The sequence below is a fragment of the Anthonomus grandis genome, chromosome 11, assembly GCF_022605725.1.
Source record: "Anthonomus grandis grandis chromosome 11, icAntGran1.3, whole genome shotgun sequence".
NCBI classification, from domain to species: Eukaryota; Metazoa; Arthropoda; class Insecta; order Coleoptera; family Curculionidae; genus Anthonomus; species Anthonomus grandis.
Window position 1 is genome coordinate 12,976,336 of NC_065556.1, and position 15,583 is coordinate 12,991,918.

The following is a 15,583-nucleotide window of genomic DNA, read 5'->3' on the forward strand; positions in this document are numbered from 1 at the left end:
AATTAGATGAGTTCAGGAATGCGAAACTGAATGATATTGATTTGCAGACTTGGTTATGTGTGGTAGATTGGTCTTCAAAGGTAGAATGCCGAATAGAGAAAGCAAGGAGCTCATTTATGAGATTCAAAATGTCTTTAACAACTCTGATTCAATCTCAGAATAAGGTTCACAAAATGTTACGTATGGACCGTACTGTTTATGGTATGGAAGGCTGGACATGACTGGAAGGTCAAAATGAATAAGCTGAAAACATTTTAAATGTAGAGCTTATGCGACGGAAATTACCATTTGCTCCAACTATTAATAGAAGGAAAAAATTGAGGAAAAAAAGAGGCTTAGGCAGCAATAGGATGTCGTGGCTCTGAAATATCAAACCCTGGACAGGAATAGGAGCCACAGGAGAATTAATCCACATAACCAGAGATAGGGAAAAATCACACACGAACAAGTAGAAGAAGATAGTCGATTCTCTTATTTAATAATGAAAATCATAGTATAGAAAAAATCATAGTAAGAAAAAAATATTATGATGTGTTGCCGATCTGCAAACGTAATTTTTAATATAAAAAATTAAAATATCTCAAAAGCCACTTGAATCAGGTATAGATCATTTGTATATACGATAATAGTTTTCCTATAATCCATTGACGCAGAACAACCACCCTGTTAAGGTATTAAGTTTTATTTACCAAAGGCATCTTCATGAGATAAAACTTCAAAATGCTAAAAAGCTTATCGGGTCGAAGGGCTATTGTAGGCAAACAAAATTGGGTGAAACAAAATAAATAATATATATATTCTAATAAAACTTTAATATTTTTCAACAGCAACATTTTTACAAAAAAAGTTAAATCCTTAACCTACTATAAAGATTTTATTACGGAGACTGAACATTCTTATTATTGAAAAAAATGCGGGATGGTTTATTTTGTCAACTGTATCACAATAAGTTAAAACTTACTCTATCTTAGCACGTTCTAGTCCCAAAAATTACATACTTTATTACAAAAGGTCATATATATCACATACCTAAATATATTTAGTAACTTAAAAAATATTTGAATCTCATAGTCTATTATGAAATATGCTTAAAATTTTAATCGACCAAAATTTATTATAATTACACTTCCTATGAAAATTGAACTAGGCCATAAGATCGTTTTTTAAACTCATTATACATATGTGTGTATAAAAAAATATATAAAAATAAGGTTCAAGGAGCTTTGTTTTTAAGGTTTATGTCCTCCAAAGTATTGCAGGCTTCCAAAAGTGATCTGGCCAACTTATATGCAACCAAATCTCTATTCTCTTCCCCTAATGAAGTTAAAGCTAAGTTTCCTAAAATAGTTATATTGTGAAGGTCACTAGGCGAGCACCAACTGCCATTCTGAAAAAAAATTCAATTAAAAGATTTTTCCATGACGCTCGTAGCAAGCTAAATTGTAGCTAAATTTAAATAAAACTGTTAAAACGTATCTAGGTAAAACGAATTTTAAATAGAATTGTTTTAGTTAAAGGAATGAAAGGGATGCACTGCTGCGGAAGTAATTTAATTTTTAAGAGCCAAAACGGCAAAAGCTCTCCGTTTAAGACAAAAAGTACGATTAATTGTAAAAAGAAAATTAAAAATGGTTAAAATAGATAGCAAAAAGTGTCATTTTGAAGTTTAGCAACATAAAAGTTAATAGAAAAAAGACTTAAGAATATAAAACACGTTAATTTTGTTTGTAAGGGGATAACTTTTGACTACAAGAAAAATCTTCAACCCTCTAAGTAAAGGTGTAATATATCATATTTTTAGAACTGAAAAATGTAATTGTCTTTATTTCTAGAGCTGTACTTGAAATTTTGATAGATCTGCTTTGTTCAATCACAACAAGATTTTCGGGGGTCATCCACGCTTACTCTTCTGTTCCATCCATCTTTCAAAGGATTGTTATATAATATTAGGACTCTTTGAACCTCTGTAATTTTTCTTGACATTTTATTCGACAATATTTGCAAGCTTTTGGTGTTCTTTCAAACGGGCTGAGTATTTCTTTCCTAGTCTATGATTTTTCATAATTTCGACATACTTTTATTAGCAACTTTTTTCACTGTTCGGTTGCAGTATATTTTTCTTCATTTCTTTTTAAATTATCTTCATTACTTATTTTTTGATGAATTATAATTAGGTCATGGAAATCATGTCACCGCCAAAAGGATGAGACTTTGATGAAGATACGTCTAAGTCCAGTTCAAGTTTACTTGTTGAAGGCATATTATATTAATCTTCTTTTTTTAGGTGACTGCATAAAAAACTCTTCTAGCGTACTGAAAACGTATTTTTTTAAGAAACAAAAAGAACTTGAACCGGACACTTAGTTTGAGATTTCCAAACTGCCTTCTTTTCTAATAAGCAGTTAATTTGCGCCACTTACGTTAGTTGGGAGGCCATTGGAAAGCAGCTCCTGGAATCGTACTTATCGATTGGTTTTAGTGTTTCTCCCTTTGCTTCAATATTCTCGTTATTAATTTAGGGTTACTCTTCACTCTATTGGACCAATATATTCATTGTTCTTTGCAAGTCTTCCAGTTATGATTACGGTGTCATCGGCATATCTGACGACTGGTCTAATTTCACTCACCTTCTAAAGATTTTGAGACAATTTACTTTTAAACAATTGTACACACCCCTGATTTACCTACCATATTCAAATGGAATATAATCAGAATGACATGAGTGATTGTCTTGGTCAGGAATGGAATCAACATAAGGCACTTTGAGAACATAAAATATAATGATGTAACATTCTCAGTCTTGAATTTCTCATTTAATAACATTGATCATCAATTGTTTGCGGTCTATAGATCTTCTTCAAATAATGTTTTCACCTTTCTTACAGATTTGGACCAAGTCCTAATAAATAAAGATGACAACGCAGTGTATATTTTCGTCGGATATATATATTTAATACTTCAAAATTAATAATTATATACACATTTTGTCAAAAAATGGGTTTCTAAGCTACATTAATGTACCAACAAGGATAGTAGCAGACTCTAAATCTTGCATTCACCACTTATTTCTTTAGACTCCGCAAAGGATTGAGAATACATTTAGTTTTAGCTCTTACATTATAATGTCAAATATAATAAATCATTTTCCAATTGTGTTAAAGAGTCAGTCCCTTTTTAAAATAACAAAATTCACTAATAACCAGCAAACTTTCTATATGCGCCTTAACTGTAATAAATAAAAGGAAAATTTAAAAGAGATTCAATGGGATTATGTTTACTCCAAGACTCAATCTGAATCTGCTTATGAAGAAACTAGAAAAAGCTTTTAAAACTGCAAATGAAAAAAATTATATAACAGCCAAACATCGAAATACTTTGAATCGGCTAATAAAACAAACTAAAGCTAACTGCTTCAAAATAAAATTTAACGAAACCAAAAGAAATTTGGAAAGTTATACAAGAGGAACACTGTGACAAAAAAAGTAATAAAAGCATAAAATCATTATTCTGCTTCAAAATAAAATTTAACGAAACCAAAAGAAATTTGGAAAGTTATACAAGAGGAACACTGTGACAAAAAAAGTAATAAAAGCATAAAATCATTATTCAACTAGAGGATAAAAATTACATTTTACAACAAGATAAAATTAAAGTTGCAGATATTTTGAATGATTATTTTATTAATATTGGTAAATCAATGGCGGAGAAACTGTCTTACCGTGAAACAAAAACTGACTTAAATAAAATTATTTAAATAAATTTTCATAGTTTATTCATGACACCTGTAACAGAAGAAGAATTAATCAAAAATATAAATGGGTTGAAAAATAATTCAACTCCGGGACTCAATGGGATTACTAGCAAGTCCCTAAAGGATATAAAATACTTAATTGTAAAACCTCTTTCTGATATTTTTAATTGCTCCGTTATAACTTGAAAGGTTCCATGCGAATTGAAAAAGTCGGTGGTAATATCTATATACAAAGGAAATGAAACATATTTGCCTGGAAATTATCATCCCTCTTTGATTAGCAACATAGCTAAATTACTGGAAACTTGCATAAAAGACAGAAGTACCAGTCACAGAAAAATTTAATATTCTTTCACCCAAACAGTTTGGTTTTCGACAAGGAAGATCTACGGATGACGCACTTTATGACGTAATAAAGTTTACTTTCAGTACTATTATTAAAAATAAAAAAACCTTAGTAATATTTTTAGATCTGGTCAAAGCTTTTGATAGTGTTTCACATAATATTCTTTTAGATAAATTGAGCCACTATGGGATAAGGGGAGTTTGCCAATCTAAATATATAAAAATGAATCCATATTTTCCTTGGTCATTAAATAACTTGAAAATGACTTTACCGATTTTATTAATTCTTTTTTCTTAAGATGTATTTTAATTTGTAGAAGGATATTATAGAATAAACCATCAGGAAAATTGCACCAGAAATTGGAAATTTGCAAAAAAATTAAAAATGCTTTGCGCGACATCTATCGGTTTCGATTAGAATAAGACAGTCTAAAGAGTCAACGATGAAACTTTTTTTCTTAGATGCTCCTGGTGGAACTGGAAAAACGTTTTAAATCTCATTAATTTTGGCAGCGATTCGATCGCAAAATGGAATTGCACTCGCACTTGCTTTATCAGGTATTGCAGCTACGTTGTTAGAAGGCGGTCGAACAGCTCATTCAGCACTCAAGTTGCCGTTAAACATGCAAATTATCGAAACTCCAACTTGCAACATTTCGAGGAATTGTGCGATGGCCAAAGTCTTACAACAAAGCAAATTAATCGTTTGGGATGAGTGCTCAATGGCAAACAAAAAATATCTGGAGGCATTAGACGACACAATGCAAGATTTACGACACAACCAGAACCGGTTTGGTGGTGCGATGATTCTATTGGCAGGTGATTTTCGACAAACATTGCCGGTAATGCCACGATCAACACCAGCCGACGAACTTAATGCATGTTTGAAGTCGTCAAATTTATGGAAGTATGTCAAAACACTTAAATTAAATATAAACATGCGAGTCGAATTGCAGAACGATCAATCTGGAGAAGCTTTTTCAGAACAATGTCATCGAAGCAACAATTTTGAAAGGGAAGTACAAAGGCGAAGACGTTTTAATTCCACGCATCCCCATGATTCCGAACGACATGCCATTCGATTTTAAGCGGATGCAATTTCCTGTGCGACTTGCATTTGCAATAACGATAAATAAATCGCAAGGGCAGTCATTAAATATTTGTGGCATAAATTTAGAAAATCCATGTTTTTCACATGGTCAATTGTATGTGACCTGTTCCCATGTTGGAAAACCTTCCACATCATATATTTTCGCTTCAGGAAAAAAAAACTAACAATGTTGTGTATCAAAAAGCGTTACAATAAATATTTACTAGCTTTTTGTAATATTGTTTTGATGTTTTTATTAAATTGTTAGGTATTAACTACGGCGGTACGAAGTTCGCCGGGTCAGCTAGGATTTAATAAAAAGCTATATTCAACATCGGCAAGAGTACGTGAAAATTGAAAATAAGCAAAATGGGTTTATAACAAATCAATTATGTGGTGTTCTTCAAGGAACTGTAATTAGGCAGCTTCTGTTTTCACTGTGTATCATTGATTTGCTAAATATAAACATTTCAAGCAAATTTATATCATATACTGCTGATACAGCGCTTCTGCTACAGGAAGACACCTGGAATGTAACAGTAGAACTAGCTAAAACTGAATTTGCAAAGATTTGTAAATGGTCGAGTGAAAATCGTTTAACGATTAACATAGAAAAAACAAAGTTTATTTGTTTTATCATATTTGACTCACATATTTATCAAACTGATAGTATAGACATGCATCCTCTCTAATATTTTAATAGAGAAACACCATGTCAATGTACTGTTATAAAAAAATTTAAACATATAAAATATTTGGGTGTTTACCATTGATCAGAATATTAAATGGGATAAGCATATAGAAAGCACAAACGTTCAACTGCGTAAACTAGTCTGCACATTCTACCAGATTAGAAATTGCATACCCATTAATGTTCTGAAGCTGCTATCTGTTATGGAATTGCGACATATGTTATGGACATGGTATGTTACTGGTAATCTACATGGGGAGAAGCATATAATACTACAATAAATATTCTCAATGTTACACAAAGATTAGTAGATTAGATTTAGAAATGTATCTCCTTAAATTTATTTACAACAAAACGGCCAGTGGACTGACAGACGACACTGGACCGGTCTTTTGTTTCAAGAAGCTCAGTTATTGTATCTCCAGCAAGTATATGTAAAGTCTGTGCTACTGATAGTTTATAAATATCCTGAATTAAGACAGTGATTCTTATCTTAAATTAGAAAACAAGTAATTCGGCAGAGACAGTGATTGTTCATTCCTGGTGAAAGCAAGAACACAGAGGTATCTTGAGTATTATGGTCCTAAATTTTTAACTTAATTCCACTGAACATAAGGAACTTAAACAATAAAAATCTTTTCCGTAAAAACTTACGATTTTTCTAAAACAAAATTTTGAAGTATTTATAAGCATTTTGAGTAAGTAAAAGCAATAATATAATGGTATATATAATGTTGGATAGTTTGTTAAATTCTTGTATCTATTGGTTGTTCAGCGCATTTATTGTTTTTGTTTTTCTTTTTTGTAGTTAGACTAAAAAGTGCCTAAGTTCAAAATGTGCTACAGTTAAATGGACTTAATAACGTAAAATATATGTTTGACAATCATAATAAATAAAATAAAAATAAATTATAATTGACAATCAATTCATCAGGTCTTATTCTCAGGATTATCGGAAAATTTATAGGCGTCTGATAAAAGTCAGACAGAAACTGTGTTACAATGAGCGCTTAGACTCGTCCGGTAACAGACAGAAGGAAAGTTGGTTAATCATTAACGAATGTAGGCAGTCTTCTTGGCGGCGGTTGGTTGAATCGGACTTGGGGCCCGATGATTTCAATGACTACTTTTCTAATATTGCTGAGAAGTTACTGGAAGCAGTTCCCAGTGACGGCGATCCATTGCAGTATCTTAATCGGAATGCTATCAACCAATCATTCTTTTTCCACCCTGTAGATGCCACCGAGGTCATTGAAACAATTCAGTGCTTAAAGAATCATAGGTCTTCGGGTTCCGATGGTATATCTTCACGTCTGCTGTCGCTTCTGCCTGCGAGCGCTTTAGGTGCTTTGGTTTGGGCAATCAATCAGTAATTTCTTCGGGGCGAGTTCCCATCCTGTTTAAAGGAAGCTATCCCTCTTCATAAAGGTGGTAATATCCCTCTTCATAAAGGTGGTTGCTTGGACCGACGCTCTAACTTCCGTCCCTTACCAATTTTGTCTACCCTCTCCAAGGTTCTTAAGCGGCTTGCAAAAAAGAGAATTGTCTCTTTTTTGACCAAATACAATGTGCTGTCCCCTAATCAGTATGGATTTCAGTCATCTAAGGGCACGCAGGATGCCATTTTCAGATTCTTGGAAAATGTGTATCTATCTATGAACTCCAAAGAGGCTGCAGCAGCGGTGTTCTGTGATCTGTCCAAGGCCTTCGATTGTGTGGATCATGGAATACTGCTGTCAAAGCTTGATTTTTACGGATTTAGGGGAGTGGCTTTGGGGTAGTTGAAGTCCTGTCTGGCCGCACCCAGAGGGTGGTTGCATCTGGATTTTCGTTGGTTTGGGCAAGGATAGCACACCTTAAATGTGGTGTACCTCAAGGGTCAGTGTTCCTATTTTAATTTTATTCAAGTCCTATTTTATTTTTATTATACGTTAATGACTTAAGCTCTCTATCACTGCATGGACTAGTGGTTCAGTTTGCCGATGATACTACAATTCTGTGGCATAACAAAGATCAAAAAGTAGTCAGATCTCTCATAGTAGAGGACAAAATTAAAGAGTGGTGCATCTGCAATCAGCTTGTATTCAATGTTGATAAGACTTTTGTTCTGGGCTTTAAGTGTAATGTAGGGGGTTTTTGGTTTGATGAGCAGAGCCCACTACATGGTGAGGATTATTGTCGATTTCTCGGCCTCTTCATTGATGAGAGTTTAAGATTTGACAACCACGTTTTGAGCCTCACTGCTAAACTTTCTTCTGGTTGTTTTGCAGTCAGGGTTTCCAGGCATGAGTTGGGGAGGTTGTTTGCTCGTTCACTTTATTTCGCCTTAATAGACTCTCATATCCGTTATGGGATGCCATTTTGGGGTTTGTGCTCCAAGGGACTCCTTAATAATTTTTACTATTCAGAAAAAAGCATTAAGGTATCTGTGTGGTGTTGGTCTGAGAGTCTCTTGTAAGCCTCTTTTTGTAGCTGAAAGAATTTCAACAGTTTTCTCACTTTTTATATTGGAAACTGCAACACTCATACATAAGTCCGTAAGTCCACCATCCTGCACCAGTCGCAATACTCGTCAAGTGGGCAATTTATCTCTTCCAATCCCCACCTCCTCACTTACGAGAAACTCGCTTATATTTATTAGTAAAATATTTAATCATGTTCCTTTTTCGATTAGGACTGTTACAGACCTTAAAAAGTTTAGGAGAGAACTAAAGAAATTAATCTTAACAAAAGCTTACTATGGCATTGAAGAGTATTTTAACGACTCATTTTAATATTTAGAATTAATTATATATCTGTTGATCAGATTTTTTTTTTTTTTATTATTCTTGTTTTATGTTGGTTCTCGCCTTTTCTTTTCTTCTTTTTCAGTTTTTTCTTTGATTATATAAAATATGCTTTTATGTACAATCAAAATCGATTCTGTATTCTGTTTTTGTCCTGTATCCTGTATAACCAAATAAATATAATATAAGTTTGTAAACTTAGCAAATAAAGTATATTTTGACTTTGACTTTGTACACACACACATCTTATACATTTAGGTGTAGAACTACATTCAAATATTATAAAGCTAAAATTATTTTTCTGTAATATATTTGATTTGATTTGTATTACTCCACTTGATTTCCACAAGCTTTGATTACTGTGGTTGTACTAAAACTAAGGCTGCTTGGTTATAAAATAATTCTAATATCATTAAATTCTGATATCTCTGTGGTCAAAAATTCTAGTATTCAAAACGTCAACCAACTGGTTGCGACGCCCCTTGTCAAATGCTTAATTGTAATCATTAGGCATCAAGCAGGCATACACATCTTGATTTACATCCAACCATTGCTGAATCAGAACGTTAAAAGAAAAAAGATTGTTGAAGTTGAGATGCCGTTGGTACCTCCTCAACGAAAACAAAATACGAACGTAATAATTTACACTAATATTAAAACTAAATGTTCTTTTAGAAAGTGGATGGATCTGCAAAAACTATGTACAACACAAATCGGAAGTATACGAATAAATAAAGATAGTGTGACTCTTAAAAAAAAATTCAATCAATAAAATAAAGAGAAAAAAAGAAAATTGAAAAAATTAGCTAAAGAAGTAATATAAAAATAAATTATTCAAACCTTTAATATTACCTACCACAAAAAAACCTTTCAACATTTTATAAGTAACAAAAAAATTAGTTCAACTTACCAAGGTCTCAATATATCTACTTAGCATGGGCGTCAAAGCGGCTATATTTTCACTAAGATTCGGAGACGAAGACAAGTACTGAGAAAGTCTATTGCCAGCTACTTTGAGCAGTTCTTTTCCTAGTTCACACGTGTTAGATATGGATGGAATCAGCTTTTCTGCTACTTGATCGTAGCCACTAATGTAAAGTTGAGTTATTTGAAACCTGCATAGAGAAAAGGGATATATATTAGTTTATAAGCCATAATTATTTATTTGTTTATGAAAATATTTAATAAGAGCACAGTATAAAAATAAACCATGAGCTAATCTAATCAGGCCAATCTAATTATGTTACTCTGAAAACAGCTGGAGGAAGCTGTTTATTTTAAACCAGGCCATTGAATTTGTAAGACTCCGTTTTTAAAGTTCTACTAAATACAACGGTTAAATGGTTTTTCAATTGTTTGATTTCCTACAGTCTATTCTGTTGTAGAGTAATTAAAAGTTCTGCAATAGTTTAAAGCGGAATTAAGATTTAAAAAAAAAATTGAATTCAGCAGATAACAATTGTAATATGATTTACAGGTTTAAATGCGCTCCTTGTTATATAGCTTAAAAAACACCCTCTATAAGTATTCGATGTGCTTCTGAAGCTGTTATTTTTATTATACAATGCGCTCATATAGTTATATTTAAATTCAATAATTTTTTTCGATAATTAATATATTTTTTATATTGGTGTTCCAAATGCAATATATATCCTCAGATTTATTAGAGCAGCCTATTTACGTCAATCAATCATATTGATGTGATTAAGTGATTAATAAACAGAGGTGCTTATTTAAACAATAAACACAAAATAAGTTGATTGTTTGTGGTTTCGTATAAAAAATTACTTGTTTTTGAAAGATTATCATGTTAACTAATGTCACATTTATGGCTAAGTCACTAATCTGGTTCATTCTTACATATTAGAGATTGTCACAGATAAGTTATGGAATTTGCTATTAGCTATTATAACAGTGCAAAATACACACCAAAAGGTTCTAGACGACAAGGTCGAAAGCCGTTTTATTTTTTGAGATTTTTTTCCCAAGATAAATTGTGTTATTATTTGTCGGACATTCCCTTGAACATACCTTATCACATTTATCAAGTTTCTTCAAGACGTATTTGATGGACTGAAAAATGTTATAAGTATAATTTTTGCCGCCAGTGTAGTGGGAATTTATTTTAATTCATCGTGAAACATAGTAACAAGCTGTTTGTATGATTTAGAGTGGCATAAATATTCCCGACGTCGCAGAAGCTGTAATTCTACAAAGAGCGCTATAGGAAGGTTTCGGCAAAGATTTGAAGAGACTGTTTATGTGGGAGAAAGAAATATTATTCCAACAAGAGCAAAAGTGCATAATCGTTTTTCGTCGTTATGGCATTAGTGTCACAGGAATAGGTCACACAAAAACAATCTTTATGCTAGACGTCCCGTTAAAAATTCAGTACCATCCTGTGGAAATCGCGCAAGAAAATAAGAATGGGCCAAAGAACATCAGAATTGGTAAAATCGTGAATGGGCATGCATTATTTTTAGTCATGAATCAAAATTGAGTTTAGATTCTGTTTCAAGAATACTGGGGTTGGGCGAGCACCTGGAAACGCATCACGTTTACAAATAATTCAAGAAGTTAACAGGTTAGAGAAGTTAACGAAAGCGGAACTTTGATGGTTTGGGCTCGAGTTTAGGTTATCGGACTAATTCGGAGCAGCACAATATAAAGTATTGCCATGGCCTGCGCAATCCCCTGACTTAAATCCTAGTAAGCAATGGAATTTATTGAAAAAGCGTGTTTTGAATTAAGGAATAGTATTCCAGACAAAAGAAGAGTTGCTGAACTGTATGCAAGAGCAATGGCTACAAATGAAGCAAAACGACTTTGACAATTTAATTAGGATCATTCCAAACAGATGTCGAGCTGTTATTACGGGCCGTAATAGGAACTTGTCAGTCAGATCACCATTTATGCCGGGGTTAGCTGATGGCGGGACGATCTAATGGTTATCTGATAAATATCGATACAAAAAAAAAGTTTGCATGTGTTGGTATGGTTACTGTCCTAGTACGGTTTGGTGTAACGAGCAAAGACTCTAATAAGGACTTTTCTATTAAATTTATTTTCTTTAAATTTTGTTTTTATTTATTAACTTCGTATTGGATAATTGGAGAGAAATGAGATATTGCTAAAAAAGCGTTTCTTACTATATATTCTACCTTATAATCACTAACAGGTATTTGACTGTTTGACGAATTAACAGTTTTATCGAAAATTTGAAATTATTAAAATGATAAATTTTAATATTTTTGTTCAAAACGAAGATATTGACAAAAATAGTATTTAGGTACTAAATCTATTAAGTTTAAACGATATTATGCAGACGATATCATTTTTAAATCGGTAAACTATATGAGCAATTTAATGCAGTCAATTCAGTCGACTAATTTCGGATACATCTTAGTAATTTTATTAAATAAGGTTAACGGGTTATTTTTAAAGATAGATTACGGCCGTTTGGACCGACTTTCTATTGAGTCCAATCTGGTAATGGACTATTAATGACCCATTAGTGGTTTTCACACATCGCACCGATAATTCAGGACGTTTTATGATCCTCCTAAATGGTTATTTTTTACTGGCCAAATTTCCCCATTAAAAGATAATTAATATATGTCGTTCATGCATAAATGCAGTATAATGGTTGTCCTACTGTGAATGTCTCTCGCTCTACCTCGATATTAGGGTACTCCACCTGCGAAAAATGTTAATACCAAAGAGACCATATGAAATGGTTCGAAATATTTTTTTAAAGTTCCTAAGATGGCCGCTAAAGGCCGCAACTTGGAAATACTAAAATCATTTAAGCAAACCAAATAATTCAACCGAACCGTGTTTACTAAGCATGCGGCAAAAATGTAAGGGATTATTCCTTGGACTATTCTAAGGATATTTTGTCCTTTTATAATTTTTGATAAAACGCTTTATTTGGAAGATACGTAGCGAAAAAGAATTTTGACAATAACATTTATTACCAAAAATTACATGTAATGTTTCTTAATCTACAAGAGCTGTTCAAAATGACTACCCCCCGGTCGGATGCAAGAATCAAATCTTGTCCTCATCAACTCCCGAACTATTTCAAAAACACCAGGATCGTTTTTGATTACATTATATCCAGCAATTATCCGATTTCTCAAATCTTCAACATCTTCCACTGGAGGGGTATAAACTAATGACTTTAGGTAACCCCATAGGACATGATCCAGGGGGTTTAAGTCCGGAGATCAAGCATGCCAGACGTGAGATCCACCTCACCAAAATGCTAAAGTGCGCTGGTGCACCATCGTGCATTAACCACATTGCATTTCTTGTAACCAATGGCCAAGTCACAAGACGTGTCTTTACTGTCGGGTAATCAGATTTAAGTTTATTTTAATATTTTTACGAAATGGGCTATTTAAGTGAAAAGTACAAAATTGAAATGTTAATGATGATTGAGTACGGAGATAGAACAAGAACTCAATGAAGTTTTGCATTTATTCAGCTAGCAGTATCCTGATTTACCACCCACATCTCAAAGTACTATAAGAAAGATTAAAAAACAGTTTCGGGAAAATGGTCATATAAGAATAATAACTAGTTCTCGTTGATCTGCGCTTAATGAAGACACCAAAATTAATGTATTACTAGCCACTGAAGAAAATCCTAATATTCGCACTAGGCAGGTAGCGCGCGAATTGGAAGTGAGCCAGCCTTTAGTAGTAAGGGTTCTTAAAGCAGAAAAATTTCATCCCTATAAACTAACAATTCTCCAGGAACTCAATGAGGAGGATGCAGATAGAAGAATTGAATTTTGTGAACAATTTATGAAACTAATGCAGAATAATAATCTTATTACAGAAACCATTCTCTTTTCCGATGAATCAACATTTACGCTGAACGAAAAAGTAAATCGTCAAAATTGCCGTTATTGGGCACAAAAAAATCCATGTTGGATGAGGCAAGGCCACACTCAACACCCAGAAAAAGTAAATGTTTGGGCAGGAATTCTAGGTCAGCAAGTTATAGGCCCAATTTTCTTCGAAGAAAATTTAAATGGAGCAAAAAGTTTTTACAAGAAGAACTAATTCCAAATCTATTCTAATAAAAATCATAATCTAATGTTCTATTCCCTGATCCAATAGAAGCTGATATGCCGAATAGAAACATCTGGTTTCAGCAAAATGGGGAGGCGCACCAAGACCTGTTCGAAACTATCTGGATACTATTTTTCCAGGCAGATTTTTTCCTATGGGAATATTTGAAATCCAAAGTTTATGTGATCAAATTTTGAGGAGTTGAAAACTAGAATAAGGCAAGAGTGTCAAAACATTTCTCCAGAATGCATAAAAAACGTTTAAAATGAATTTGTAGTACGTGTAGGGCATAGCCAAATAGTAAAAGGTTTAGACTTTGAACACTTATTAAAGAAAAAGATTTAAAAGAACCCTCTTTAAGTTTATAAAATACGTTTTCTTTAACGCGCTGTATCTTAAAAACAATCAAATAAAGTTATGGCATGTGATACATCAAAATTTTTGGAATTTTGTGGAGAATCCAAAAATATAATAGACAAGATTAACATTGTTTTATTTTCTCATGATTTAAATAAAGTGGAAAAACCTGTTTAAGGTAAAATGAAAATCCTGCAGACTCCCTTCACTTATTTATTAAACATTCAATTTTTTTAAAATTCCCGGCATGTTACGGACACAGTGGTGTCCATCATCAGGACAAGGACCAAACCGTCAACAATAGAATGTAAACAAATAAAATTAAAAATAATAAACTAATAATAATAAAGTAAAAAAGATAAATAAAAAAACAATAATAATAAATAGAGGGTTTTTTGACATGAACTCAAACCCTGGGGTGCATATCTGATACCAGTTTTAAACCTTTTATCCCCTGATGATGTGTCCGAAACATGTCGGGAATTTTAAAAAACTGAATGTTTGATAAATAAGTGGTAGGAGACTGCAGGATTTTCATTTTACCTTAATCTACGACTCGACTGCAAGTATGAACTATTTATTCACTATAAAACCTGTTTAGTTATATTAATGTTAAAATTATTTTTGTTAATAAAACTATGCTTTTGAATTAATATGAAATATATTAATTCATAATGAAATAAAAGTTTTAATAAACTTTACCAAATCCTTTAAGTCGTATGCAGGCTAATTTAAGTCTTAAACATAATCTAGCAAATTGCTATTTAAATTTAATACAGCATTAACAAAAAATTACCTTCTAAATTCATCTACGCCCATATTCCATATTCTAGCTAAAGATAAACACTTCTCCATCCACTTTTCATGATCCCTACAATAAATCTCACCATTTTCATTTAAAGTTACTGTTTCCATGCTAGAGGTTATAATTTTTTTTAAGAATAGATCTCTTGAGCTGTGTATTTTCATGTCAGATTTATTCCAGTTCACATCAACTTGCCTTTGAAGATCTAAAATAAGTTTATAAAGAAAGTTTTACAACTAAATAATATATTCATTTCACCAGTAAATAGCAGAGCAGTTAAGGAAGCATCAAATAAATTATTGACAGGCTTCGAGTGTTTCACTGCACATTTGCTAATCATATGCAAAACCATGCACAATTGATAATGTAAATGTAGCAAATTATAATCCACACTCTTTTGTTGGATCGCTAACTCTACCAGTGGCTGGTGACCACCATTTTCCCAAATCGGTTCAAACTTCAGCTCGGGTTTCTTCGGATCGCAAGGCTTTAGAGCAATTTCGAGGAAAGAGTACATGAACTCTGTACAGATTTCTAAAAAAACATTGTTAGGTAGATAAGGGTCCTCATAGAAATGTAAATTATAGAGTTTGATATTCGATTAGAACAAACAAAACAACCACACAATAATATTAAACTAAAAAAAACTTTGTTTGTTAACATTCTAAATTTGCCAA

General features: G+C 32.6%; 1 protein-coding gene across 2 annotated transcripts in view; it reads right to left on the reverse strand.

Moving 5' to 3' along the window:
• Nucleotides 1-793: 793 nt before the first annotated feature.
• The window catches only part of LOC126742070 (rab3 GTPase-activating protein regulatory subunit), a 52,306-nt gene continuing 37,516 nt past the window's right edge, over nucleotides 794-15,583 (reverse strand). For both annotated transcript variants that reach the window (XM_050448602.1, XM_050448603.1), the window contains 4 exons: nucleotides 15,165-15,440; nucleotides 14,898-15,111; nucleotides 9,574-9,778; nucleotides 794-1,387 (listed from right to left, as the gene is read on the reverse strand). In XM_050448602.1, coding sequence (XP_050304559.1) covers nucleotides 1,214-1,387; nucleotides 9,574-9,778; nucleotides 14,898-15,111; nucleotides 15,165-15,440 — 869 coding nt within the window. In that variant the 3' untranslated portion in view covers nucleotides 794-1,213. The remainder of the gene's footprint in view (nucleotides 1,388-9,573; nucleotides 9,779-14,897; nucleotides 15,112-15,164; nucleotides 15,441-15,583) is intronic.